This window comes from Nyctereutes procyonoides, unplaced genomic scaffold (genome assembly GCF_905146905.1).
Source record: "Nyctereutes procyonoides isolate TBG_1078 unplaced genomic scaffold, NYPRO_anot_genome, whole genome shotgun sequence".
NCBI lineage: Eukaryota > Metazoa > Chordata > Mammalia > Carnivora > Canidae > Nyctereutes > Nyctereutes procyonoides.
In genome coordinates, this window is record NW_026575040.1 from 24,670,296 (window position 1) to 24,683,893 (window position 13,598).

The window sequence follows — 13,598 nt, forward strand, 5'->3', positions numbered from 1 at the left end:
TTACTGTCTCTAACTTTTCTCTGATACTATTAGCAAAAGGAAGAAGGGTCCTAAAATTTTTCTGTACTATACTTTATGGCTAGGGTATATATTTGGTTGCTTTTAATGTACTTTAAGCTTCCCACTTTCCCCCGGTGTTCTCAGATCTATTTGTATCTCTTTAGGCCAAACTAAGCCCCCCATGGGGGCTAGGCTATTGGGTCTCCCAATCCTCTTTATCATTATTACCAGGGACACATACCCAATTCTTGCATTCATCTTAGATCTACTCTAGTACCCATCTCATTTCCCAACCTCTCTTTTGAAACCATATGAATTTTTTTCTAACTCTCCAACAAATATGTATTAAGATCCTATTATGTAGGTATGGCAGGTTATGGGGATACAGAAATGAATACAGTGCTCCCTTCAGAGGAAACTAGTCATCTTTTTTTTGGAAAAGGGAAAAAAGTTTGGAAGCTTGTGTTTGATGCTAACAAGGCTAAGAAAGGGGAAGCTGAGCACTTTTGAAGACAAAAAAATGTAGTTTGGCTTTGTTCCCTTCATTTTGTTTTGACCAGGGTCTGTATTTAGTACTTAAATCAGTGGGACCACACTCTTTGAGAAAGGCTGAATTGGGGTTTAGCCTCTAAGAACTAAGGCAGAACCCCTTGGCCCTACTGTCTGTTCCTGTCTAGAACCACACCCTTGGTGTCAGGCCAGAAGTGCATGAGCCTTGGGGCTAGGGAGGAGTGAGCCAACATGTTCAAGGCTGTATTTGTCTCCATGTCAGTTTTTGCTTGCAACAATAAAAATGACCGAATGAGCCTGTTTTTTATGTTCCTTTTGGCAGGGACTGTGTATCATGTTGTTTTTGCCCAAAAAGACAGTTTATTTATTTATTTATTTATTTATTTATTTATTTATTTATTTATTTATTTATTTATTTATTTATTTATTTATTGGTGGCCAACTCTGAAGACTTGAGAAATTGAGTCTTGGATCCAGAAACTGGAATAAGCCTTAAGGGTTGCTATCAACCTGATGTTTTATGTAGATTTTGGTGGTGATTCTCAATCAAGTTTCTCTAAAATTTAGGAATGAAAATTATTAGTAAAGAGATAAAGAAGAAAAGATACTAAATTCTTAGAATTTAGAAAAATATCCCCTTTTCCACAACATAATTGTCCAAACAACTTGGGCCAGCTGAAATCAGTCTTAATTTACTTTTTAATTTTAGTGATAGGTCATAATGAGAGCAACCAGAATTTAGCCACATCTTCTCTTCATATAAAAAAATTGACTTTGTACAGGTTATCTGGCCTTGCACACATTCTCCTGCCAGCACTCTCATTTAGTAGTGGATGTCTGGGAAGCTGCCAATGAATACAAGAGTGGGGGCTGTTTATGCAGCACTTTTGTTATAATGGGGGAAATGAAAATGGAATTTGGAAAAAGCAGTCCTGAGAGAGTCCCTCACTCCTTTCTGGCTTTTGTTTTTGCGTTTTTCATGCAAGATCCAATCTTAGTAATCTGGTTGGTCAGGAGTGATCAGGCCATGTGAAAACTGGTTGATGTCACCTCTAAGTGTTTTACGAGGAAAAGATATCATGGTAGGAAGGAAGGGCGTCTATGTGAGAAGCCTCTGAGTTCAGGTGCTCAGTGAGTGGTGTGACAGAGAATGACAGAGGTTCTCTAGGCTAGGCTGGTCTCTTTTCTCTTCAGTCAGTGCTGAAGACTTCCTTTTTAATTTTTCAAATGCCATTTTGTATGTTCCAACATACCGTTTTGGCTTTGATTAAATCCATGTATTTTTATTGTTCTTGAGAGGTGCTATTCTCACTCCTGACTTGGGTTTGAGCCCATTTGGATCTACCCACTACCTTGCTTTTTTATTCCTTCCCTCTTTTCCTTTTTCTCTCCCTCTGTCTTTCAAGTCTTGGTACTCATTTCTTATAAAAATTTAACCCCAACCATTTGTAATACAAGTGCATTTAATCTAATAGCTGTATCTTGTGACAGGTCTCTGCAAAATTATTTATGGTTTCTTTTTCTGTCAGAAGAACCCCCACCCTGAGAGTGTATTTTCTTATTGAAATAATGGAACGAATTGATTTATTGATTTGGAATGGGCACACCCTTAGTTTGGAATGGGCCTGTAATTAAAAAAAACTAGAAATGTCTTCTGGCCAGGTTGGGACAAATTACATGGTAGCTTTGAGAGTCCCCAGAACTCTGCATCCAATCAAGATAAGAAGCATAGAACAGCTGAAAGGAATCACATGCATTCTCCGGCACATGTAGCAAATGTGGCCCAGGTTTCTTGGGGGGTGGGACATAGGAGGACCTCCGAAATTCTGATTATGAGACTAGAAAGACCTGATTAACTTTGGTTGTGAAACTGGAAGTATGCCATCTAAATATGTATGAAAGTTCGTAGTAAGAAAAAAGAGACCGAGCAAGAAAAACTTTTAGGACAGTCCCTGCTTTATCTTTTCAGAAATCATTATTACAAACTAGATGTAGAGATGAGTGATTTTTATTTAAGGAAAAAAATCCATGGCTCTCAAGGTTTCTATTCTTATTTGGAAAGTGCAGGAAGCTGTGTTTAAAACACTTGATAGGGATCCCTGGGTGGCGCAGCGGTTTGGCGCCTGCCTTTGGCCCAGGGCGCGATCCTGGAGACCCGGGATCGAATTCCACGTCGGGCTCCCGGTGCGTGGAGCCTGCTTCTCCCTCTGCCTGTGTCTCTGCCTCTCTCTCTCTCTCTGTGACTATCATAAAATAAAATAAAAAATTAAAAGAAATAAAACACTTGATAGATTTCCATCTTTGTACCGCCCCCCAAGCTTATTTTTCCTAACACAGTCTTGTATACATAACATTGTTCCGTCTAAAAGAGAAGCAAAAATATCCTGTGTATTAGAAGGAAGTTGGTAACACAGTATGGTGGACTGCTAAAGAGAGTTTGAGGTGAGTCACAAACCGATTTTCATTTATTTTTTATTTTTTATTTTACAGGAATTGTTGTCTGTGAGGCGCCTAACAACAAATTAGATAAATTCATGGGAGTTCTCTCCTGGAAGGACAGCAAGCACTCCCTCAACAATGAGAATATAATCCTGAGGGGCTGCATTCTGAGGAACACCAGTTGGTGTTTTGGAATGGTTATTTTTGCAGGTACAGTTGCCTGCCCTGGGTCGGTTATGGGGCATCCTTGTCCTGAGTTGTGCATGGGCAGTTTGTACCTATCTAGGTTGGATGAGGATGGTGCTTTTGCTCCACTGAGGTACTGATCCGAGCTGACTGCAGAGGGCAGCACCACTGCTCTGGAAATAGTTTGGGGGAGCACTCGCCCCTCCTGGCCCCTGTGAGGAAACACTGCCATCATGAACTTATTCTTAAGGGTTGCCTGTGCTTTAATTGCTCAGTGGATGCTAGCTAGATAACTGTTTAATTTCTTTTTCTTTAACTTCATCTCTATCATTCCCATCATTGTATGTATTAACTAACCTTCCTTTAAAGTAGGGGAAGAATGTGAAAGAAAGCCCCACCCCTAACCCTGCTCTGCTATTAATTTTGTAGTTTCCAGGGGTCAGGCAATCCTTTTGAAAGAGCTTTCTTGGAGATCCTGCAATCTTCTGTTTATGCTCTGTAACTTCTACCGTTTGTCAGCAGGACAGTGGGTCCTAGAAACCCCGTGCATGACAGAGGTCGGGGAAGGAGGTTGGGAGGAGGGGAGAGTGCCTCTTACTCTTCCTGCTAGCTATTTTTCCTGCCTCTGCTTTACAGGCCCAAAGTGGCATTATCCTGCTTGAGAAGCATACAGTAGCTCCATTACATAAAGCCACTCAAATTGTACTCATGGCTTCAATTGCCAGGCCTTGATTTTTAAAAATCCTGTCTATTATGACACCAAATTAAGATGTGTTTTTGGGTCTGTTGACTATATGTGCAATCAAAATTGGAATGTTTTTCTTAACTGACTTTCCTCAACAACAACGAATGTTTATTAAAGACTCAGAAGTGTTCCAAACCTAGAAAAGCCCTCCCAATTCTCCCTAAATACTCTCAGCTGTGGGTGTTAGCAAGGCTCTTGCTGCTTGGGGTATTGCCATTGTAAGGACTTCAGAAATCCCTAGAAGTATGGCAGTGTATGGGCTTTTATCTGGGGAGAAATCTGCTTTCATAATTCTCTCACCAGATGCTTTTATTCATTAGGGAAATAAACCTGTGATCACATGTTTTATTTCCAGCTTGCTTGCATTAAGGAAAAGAGCTAGGCTTATACATTACCCTCTCTTTATCTTCCCACATTAATGAAAGGGAAACTTCTGGAAGGTATCTTAATGAGAAGGACTGTCCTGGTTTGCTCCCTGTCATCAGAGAAGTCGGGGGGCTTTATCCTAGGAATGAACTAGAGCCCGAATTTTTGTTTGCATTTTTGTGAACTTGTTTGGAATGACTAATTCAGGACTATGGTTCAGTTACAGAATGTTATGCTAGGACAGATGCTGTGAGCATCAGAAGCCAAGTTTTCCTTCGTAAGTTTTGCTCTGAGAAAATGCACCTACCTAGAAAGAAGTGGGTGATAAGTTGAACAGGTCTGCCCCCAAGAAGTAATAACAGAAAACTCACAGAATTCGGGTTGGACAGAGCTGGGATCAGATTTGTTTACCAGCTGTAGGATGTTAAGCCTCAGTTACTTAAACTTCCTAAGTTTTAGTTTCTTCTGCTGTAACATGGGGTAATGAGTACATTAGAGAGTCACTATAAAGGCTTAGGGAGACAATGCATATATATGGAAGAGGATGCTTGACAAATGTTACTTTCCTTCCTTCCTGGCTTCTTCCATCCAACATCAATTCTGAGTGCATTGTCTGCTCCATAGACTGCACATTGGTCTGATGTACTGCTCTTTGGACCTTGGTAGGCGAGAGTGGGGAACTATCCTCTTTTGTGATATGCCTGGATGTTCTTCATGAGGCAGATATTTATAAAGCAGAGAATGTCTGCATTGACTTTAGTCTGGGCATGAATGTTAATAGAAAACTAGAATAGAGACAGGCAGAGGGATGGTTGGTTTGGTCAGTGTCAGATTTGAACAGATGAGAGTCTCAGAACCCCTGAATTTTAAGAACTCTTAATTTGAGGAACTGGTTCCAGGTGAACGCTTAGACCTTATGAAAGTTACCCAAAATGAATTATTAACTATTCTTTCTATATTACCTTGGATGTAATTATCACTAAGGATTGTGTAAGGAATATAATTGACACAGAAATGGTTTACTTTACTTGTGAGGGTCTAATATACGTTAACAGCTAGGCCATGCCTCCCTGGTAATAGCTTTTCTTTCACCAAAGAGACGAGGAAGTCTTGTTTCTGAGTGGAGGAGTCTTATTTATTTAAGGAACCCATAGTAGTCAGCACCATTTTGGTGCACAGTAGATTTTTGCTGGATGTCTTCCATTTGCCCCTGCAGATCTACTGTCACCTTTCTTTCACTCTTCTTTCTGCTTGGGAGGCTGATTTATAAGGTTTACCCTATTAAATTTCCTTGAATTTTGATTGATAGTTATGCTCTGTCATTGGGGATCCCTGGAAAGAGAGCAAAAGGAGAAAGAACATTGAGATCAAGGTATTTATTCCCCTAGACTTCCTCCCTATGGAGTCACTTCAGGTTGACTAGGTTTCTCAACCTAAAGTCACTCTTTCTTAAAGGCTGGAAACTCTATATGTCCTTTAGGGTCCAGTAACCACTTCCTCCCATCATCCTTCCCTTCTACCTTAGGAGAGAAACATTCTGTTTGCTTCTAAGCCTTTGGTTATTTCACCCCCACCAACACTTTTGCAAAGAGTCCCTTTAGAAAATTTTTTTTTCTCCAGTTATCCTTGTTCAGTGCATCATCTATTTCCTGTTTGGAATCTGAGTGAGTCATAGCCTTAAATACACATTAATTGAATGAGTCAGTGAATTAATGAATTAATGGAGCATTTCATATAGTTTTAAAAATGGTGGTAAAGAACAAAGAGATTCTGAGTTAGACATATCTGGATTTGAATTCTGCTTCTGATACTAGACAAGAAAGCTCAGGCAAGTTAAATACTTTAAGCTTGTTTCATTATTAGTGAATTAAGGATGATAATACCTAATTACTTGGACTGTTTTAAGTATTAGCTGAGATAATAGATGAAAAGCACATATGCACATTGCTTAAAACATATCAGGTGCTTAATAGATTTATTAAATGGTTGTTTATTGAGTGCCTACTATGTGATAGATACTATACTTCTTATTCATTCCTGATTAAGAATGTGAGCAAAAACAAATGCTGTCCATTCACTCATGTGGTTTTGACTCTGGTAGGAGTAAGAGAACTTAATCTCAGATAATTATAGTAATGAATATATAATCTCAAACTGAGATAAGTACTCTTAAAAAAAAAAAAAGAACATGGGCGCACAAGAGATATAATGGAGGGATATGAGAGAAGGAGCAAGCTAGTTAAAAGTCACATTGTGGACAAAGGCCCTGGGCCAGGACTGAGGATGGTGAGGTAAAAAACTTCAGAAGGCCAGTATGAGGTAGGAGAACATGGAGGATATAGTTGGATATGTTACTGGAGATGTGGTTAGGACTAGATCATCCAAGGACCTGTGGTCTGTATCCAGAACTTTGGTTTTTATCCTAAGAACATTGGGAAGCCCTTGTAAGTTTTTCAAACAGATGGTATGTGTGTATATGTGTGAAATCTGAAAAGATCTTTATTGCCTACAGTATTTGTAAAGTTGGTAAATAGTAGGTTCCTGTAAGAGTGTATGATTGGGGTTGGGGAGGAGAAAAATATTCATTAAAGTTGGGAGCAGAGTGGATGCAGGGAGACAAAGTTACTAGACTTTTACCATAGTCCAATTGAGAGAAAATGGTACTTTGGCCTAGGGTGGGAGTCATGGAGATAGACTAGAATCCTAGGCTTCTCTCAGCTTTCACAACTGGATGGATGGTGGTGCCATTCATTGGCGCAGGGCACCCTGGGGGAAGATCACAAGCTGGGCTGGGCCAGGGCTCTTGAGGGGCCTTAGAAGAATCCAGGTGAAGATGACATATAGGTGATTAAATATATGATTTTAGAGTTCAGAGGAGCAGTCTGTGCTGGAAATTTACATGTGGTCTATAGATGGTAATTGGAGCTGTGGTCTTAGATGAGATTTCCCAGGCAAAATGGATTCAGAAAAAAAGAGAAGATGGCCTATGCCTGAGTGTTAAGGAATCGCGGTGCTTAGTGGCTATGTAGAGAGAGGTGAGCATCTCGGAAGAAAAGGATTTCACAAAGAGGTTGGAGGAAAAGCAGAACATTGTATTACAGCTGCTAAGGGAAGAATGTGTTTCAAAAGGATGGAATAGTCATTGTCAACAGCTGCTGACAGGTGAAAGAAGGCATGGAGGGTATTGATGATAATACTAGATCTGAAACTAGGTCGAGTAATAAGTAGGAGATGAGGAAACAAAAGCTGCAGAAAATTCAAGATCTGTGACTAAGGGGAAGAAGAGATGTGTGAATCAGTATTTATATATGTTTAAATAAATGCTTAAAAGCCTCTTAAGTGTATTCTTTGCTGCTCTGTGTGTATATATGCATAAGAAATATATATTTTTATCACAAAACTGGTCTGTCAGCATTTTAGCTTTTACTAATCACAAACTTTATTTGCTGTTTGTGATCTTTACTATACAAGAAATACTTCCCACCCTCAGTGTCCATATGATTTTAATAAACAATTCTGAGAAAATGTGGGTGGTCTCCTTTACAAAGAAGTAGTTGGGAATAGGACACTGGGGTACAATTTCCAACTCCAGATTGAATTTTATGAGACCCTAATTTTTGCTCCCATTTGTCTTTTAAGTAAATGAAAGTCTTCTAGGGATGTGCCCATTTTTCCCTTTTATTTTTTTTTAATTTTTCCTAACTTTTAGAATGGCATAAAATTTTATGTGTGCCTCTCTCCTTTAATTCTTTTAATTCTCCTTTCTCCTATATTCAGTGGTTAAATAGATTGATGATAATAATGGGAAGACTATGTAGAGATGAACACTGGAGGTATCAGATATAATTAAAGCTTAATTGCTTCCATTTAGCATCTTCTCTGTCCACTCAGAATTTCCCTAGCAGAATATTCTAATATTCTCTTTTGTTAGTCATTTAGCTGTCTACCTCTAAAGTAGTTAGTGATATTCTTAGAATTATTTGAGCAAGAGACTTAGGAAATATGAGTCAATGTATTTACCTGAAATAAAGCTAATGTAAGATTTAAGACAATTCTTGCCCTTACAAAAAGTGTATATTACACACACAGCATGCAATACACAATAAAGGTTTAACTTACTTGTTGATGTATTATTCACAGTTATTCTAGTTAAAGGCATCTCAGATCTTTTTGGGAAACAGATCCAGAATTTGATTTCTGATTTCAACTTTCCATTTTTGGTCTCAGTGTTCTGAATTGTGTTTACTACTGCATTCTTTTTAACATCCCAAGTTATTCCTCACTTTGTTACCTTTCACTCCTTCAACTACAAGCAATCCATACGGAGCTTTTTGAAAAATAGCATTTTTCAAACCTTTCAGCTATAGGTTCTATCTGGATTTGTCTTATTCTAAGGAGACTAATTCTCTTGTAGTCTCCAGGGTTGTTGTTAAGCTACCACTTGAAATTCGTGTACAACTTAATCATGGCCCCTGTTCTTAATAGAAGTTATATTACTTTGAGAAACAGGAACATTTGACATGTTAAGAAATAATAATAATAATAATAATAATAATAATACATCATCAAATCATTTTAAAGTTGCTATTTAATTTTTTTTGGCAGGTCCTGACACTAAATTAATACAGAACAGTGGTAAGACAAAGTTTAAGAGGACAAGCATTGATAGACTACTGAATACTCTAGTTCTATGGGTAAGATACTATAATAAAATTAGGTGTAATCACTAGTCATTGTTATCTTACTATATTTCTCATATTTTGCTGTGAATTCTTTCAGATATCTTTATTCTCCTTGTGGAATCTGTATTTGGGGATTTGCATCTGGAGCCCAGTTATATTGCCCTCTACTTTCTATATTGATTTCTCAACCACTGGTAGAATTTCTCATGAGAGGTAGGGTAGTGCTTATGGAGGCAGTCATGGTCTTGGAATTCCATGTGTTCATTTTTAAAAAAGAAAACATAATTTTTAAGGTAGTTTGGTCCCTTTGTTGTCTTACCTTTGCATCCTCTCTATATCACTTATGGATGGAGCTGGCTTCACAGGACGGTGACTTGTGCAATTTTACAGATTGCCCACTCAGAAGGGCCCCATGCTTGGCTTATTGATTTGGTGTTGCCATGTAGAAATTATCAGTAATTTTTGAACGAGGTGTCCTGTATTTTCATTTTGCACTAGGCTCCACAAATTGTGTAGCTGTTTCTGCTTATTAATCTTCTAAGGCCCAGGTCACAGTTTTCCTCCTTTACGAAAGCTTCTAAAATCTTCTTAGCCCAGGATTATCTCTTTCCTCTGAATTTTTTTTCTCTTCTACATTTTTTGAAATGATTTTTTTCTACCATCCATTTACCAAAAACAGTTGACTATTCCTTGCATCCTACCCTTTTGTCAGTTAATCTTGTGCCTTCTCATGTTGTGCATCTGACTGTGTTAACTGACTTTTGTGTAATATTGCTTAACCAGACTTGTACTCTCATTTCAGATTTTTGGGTTTCTGGTATGCTTGGGAATTATTCTTGCAATAGGAAATTCAATCTGGGAGAATCAAGTTGGAGACCAATTCAGAACTTTCCTCTTTTGGAAAGAAGGAGAGAAGAACTCTGTGTTCTCAGGATTCTTAACATTTTGGTCATATATTATTATTCTCAATACAGTTGTACCCATTTCACTATATGTGAGGTAAGATGAGAGTTTATATTTTAGATAAGCCACATTGTCAAAAGACTTTGCTGTGCATGATCATGGTCTGTAATCATTTTTGTTTAAAATTACAACAGTGAGGTAGATGTCTTGCTCTAACTGCTTATGATCTGCTACATCTGTTACAAATGAGGCAACTAAACTGCTTAATCTGTTTAACTTTTGCATTTTCAATGATAATAAATGCATTTTATTTTCTTCTTGATTTGATTCGGTTTCTTAGGAATGTTATTCTTTGGAATACATGGACTACAGTATCTCATACAACCCGATCAGTTAGAATTGGGTTGATATTGGGTAAGAAGCAGAAGAATATTTGGGGAGATCTATTGTGATGATGCCTCCCTGCTACTAGTCTGTCTCCAGATACCTGGATTTGCATTCTATTCTACCACTGAGTAGCTCTATAACATTGGGCAAGTTATTTCACCTTCCAGTGCCTCAGTTTCCAATTTTAAAAGTAATGAAAGGGATCCCTGGGTGGCGCAGCGGTTTGGCGCCTGCCTTTGGCCCAGGGCGCGATCCTGGAGACCCGGGATCGAATCCCACATCGGGCTCCCAGTGCATGGAGCCTGCTTCTCCCTCTGCCTGTGTCTCTGCCTCTCTCTCTCTCTCTCTCTCTCTCTCTCTGTGACTATCATAAATAAATAAATAAATAATTTAAAAAAATAAAAAATAAAAGTAATGAAATACTTAATAGGATTCTCTGAAGAGTAAACAGACTGTAAAGCTTTAAAAGAATGTCTGACACATTGTAAGAGCTTAATGAATGTTAAATTTTCCTATTATTAGTAACTATCAGATAAAGAAGTTGAAATATATAGTTGGTAGTACTTGTCCATTGTTAGATAAGAAGTATGAATTGTAATTCCCACTGCAACACGATCTGTCATTTCTAGATTTGCTCTCACAAATTAGAGCTAAAATGATCTCCCTCTCTCTGTCTCTACACACACACACACACACACATACACACACACGTCTTTATATGCACATATGTATGTATATTTATGTGTATTTGATAAGGCTTAGAAGTTGGCCCTAGAGTGTATACCTGAGATATTTTTTTATCCTAATCCTACCAAGACTGAGCCAGACAATCCCAAAGACACTGGAGCCAAGATGAGACTTGGTTGTTTGACATTCCTCATCACCAGTATTTTAACAATACAAAAAAGTTACCAGCTCTAAATCCCCACTAATTTTTACAAGCTTCTATTTCTCTCTTTCCAAAATCCTAACTATGATGAAGCAAGGGAAGTTCAATGCACAAATCCACCCTTGTTTTGGATAGCAGTCAGGAAACTGAAATGTCAAGTTGTGGGAAATTGACTTGAAGTAGTGGCATGTGGCCACAACACCACAAATTGCTCTGAGCCTTCTGGGGCTGTGGTCAGATCAGGCTCTATTTAAACTGTATCCTACTGGCTCATCTTTGATTCTGAGGACCTCTCATGCTTGTATTCAATTTTAAAGTCTGTAGTAAATCCTGCTCTTTGCCAGAAGAGCTATGGTCAGCTTTTATAGCTTGCCTTTTATGTCCTAAATGAACAATAAATGCTCATAGTGGCTTACCATCTGCACATGTGCAGTTTCATATGTCCTCATGAAGGAAGTATATTCTGTGTATGCTCTTTCTTTGAAGTGTGTTGGCATTTTTCATTTAATGCTTTGAAAGATTGATGTAGAGGTCAAGGCTAGCTTCCTAGTTTAGCATTCCTTTTTCTCTTACTGTGTCCCCTGCGGTGGTGAAAAGATAACCCAATTGGAATAATCTAAACCCAGATTCTGGTCTTGGCATGACCATGAATAACTTTATGACCTTGAAGAAAGCATTTAGCTTCTCTGTGGCTTAGTTTGCCTATGAACCATGTGCTGCTCAGTAAAATGGCAGGGGTAAAATAATTGATTTCTGAGTTCCTTTTGATGCCAAATGATACCACCTTACTCCAGATAACATCTTATATATTATTGAAAGTGCTTTCATATACTTTACCTTACTTATGTTTCCCAACAACCTGATGAAGTAGTTATTGCCCAACTACTTTCAGAAATGAGATGATTTGCTCAGGCTCATGGGGCTAATTAGGGATAGAACCAACATCCGAACTCAAGTCTTCTGACACCTGGTACAGTGTTTTTCCTCCCTCCCTAAGCTGTGTCTGGTTTATTACTCAGTGAAGACATCAAGAGAAAGAAAAAAGGAGTGTAGAGTTCTGTATGTGTTTGGTAAGGCATAGTAATGGTGAGGGTAAATGTGAACTTTCCCCTTACCAAACAAGAGCAATGACTTTGATCTCAACATGAGGGAAAGAGCATTCCAAGGAATTTCTGGTTGCTCAATCCTAAAGCCTGAGACTTATAAGAAGAGAACCTCTAGGTATTTCTGTTTGGAGAGAAGGTCTTTTGTAAAAGCTTCCTCTAGGTTTTCAAGTAGGTACAAAGAATAAATTAGGACTATATGTCAGTTGAAGATAAAAAGTGTTGAATTTGCTTTGAATGGTTATCAATTCCACGTGAGCAAATGATGTTGTTGTTTGTAGGATATTTCTTTTTTTTTTTTAAAAAACTCTTTTTTTTTTTAATTTTTATTTATTTATGATAGTCACACAGAATGAGAGAGGGAGGCACAGACACAGGCAGAGGGAGAAGCAGGCTCCATGCAGGGAGCCCGACGTGGGATTCGATCCCAGGTCTCCAGGATTGTGCCCTGGGCCAAAGGCAGGCACCAAACCGCTGCGCCACCCAGGGATCCCTTGTAGGATATTTCTATGCTGCCAGTTTGTTTATCTGTAGTATTCAAGCATACTCAGCTACTTTTTTTCAATACATCATCATAAGAAATGCAGCCATGTACTCCCAAGGATTAGATTTTGGGTGTCTTTTTTTCCAAAGCAAAAGAAGCTCATTTCTACATCGCTTGTTTAGCCACAGAATTAGGCAGAAACATAAGCCCTGCTCTTTGAGCAGTCAGACAGAAAACACTAAGCACTTGATGATGCTAATTCTGAACATTTGTCTCCTTTTCTCTGCTATTATAAGACAGAGAGCTGAATGTACCACTATGACTCTCCTAAATCCTCTTTCCCAAACAAAAAGGATATCCTTCCTCTCTACAGACTATTTTAAGATCTAAGAATTCAAATTAATTTACAATACTTCCATTGGTTTGAAGTGTAATACAGAAAGATCAAATGTTATTCCATTTATTATGCTTTGAGTTTTCAGTGACCTATCTCACTTTCAGATAGATGAAAGCTTCAAATTGCTTATACAGCTAACTGCATAATGCCGTTCTTAAGGTCAGGTCTGCATTGGCTTTACCAAATGCCTGAATTCTTGTTTTGGCTCTGTGGTTGTTTGTGTGACCTTGGGTTAGTCACTTACCTTATAGGTCTTAATGTCCTTACTGGTGAAATTAAGGAATAGAAGGTCAGGATTCATTCATTCAACAATAACAGATTGTATATGACAGGTAAAGCACTGTGCCTGGTCTACTGTAAGTGCTAATGTTTTTTGAGTGAATGGAATAAGGAAAACAAAGCTGATATAGAAAAGCTAGCAAAGAATTTGCAAGGAAGTGTGTGTGTGGAGGAAAATATATAAACAAATGTAAAATATGACGTATTTATTTCTATATTGTAGGATTC

General features: G+C 38.3%; 1 protein-coding gene across 1 annotated transcript in view; it reads left to right on the plus strand.

Annotated features, from left to right (window-relative positions):
• Window positions 1-13,598, plus strand: part of ATP8B4 (ATPase phospholipid transporting 8B4 (putative)) — a 227,912-nt gene that overhangs the window by 138,117 nt on the left and 76,197 nt on the right. Inside the window, exons 10-12 of the mRNA XM_055320253.1 lie at window positions 3,001-3,159; window positions 8,852-8,940; window positions 9,731-9,927. Coding sequence (XP_055176228.1) covers window positions 3,001-3,159; window positions 8,852-8,940; window positions 9,731-9,927 — 445 coding nt within the window. The remainder of the gene's footprint in view (window positions 1-3,000; window positions 3,160-8,851; window positions 8,941-9,730; window positions 9,928-13,598) is intronic.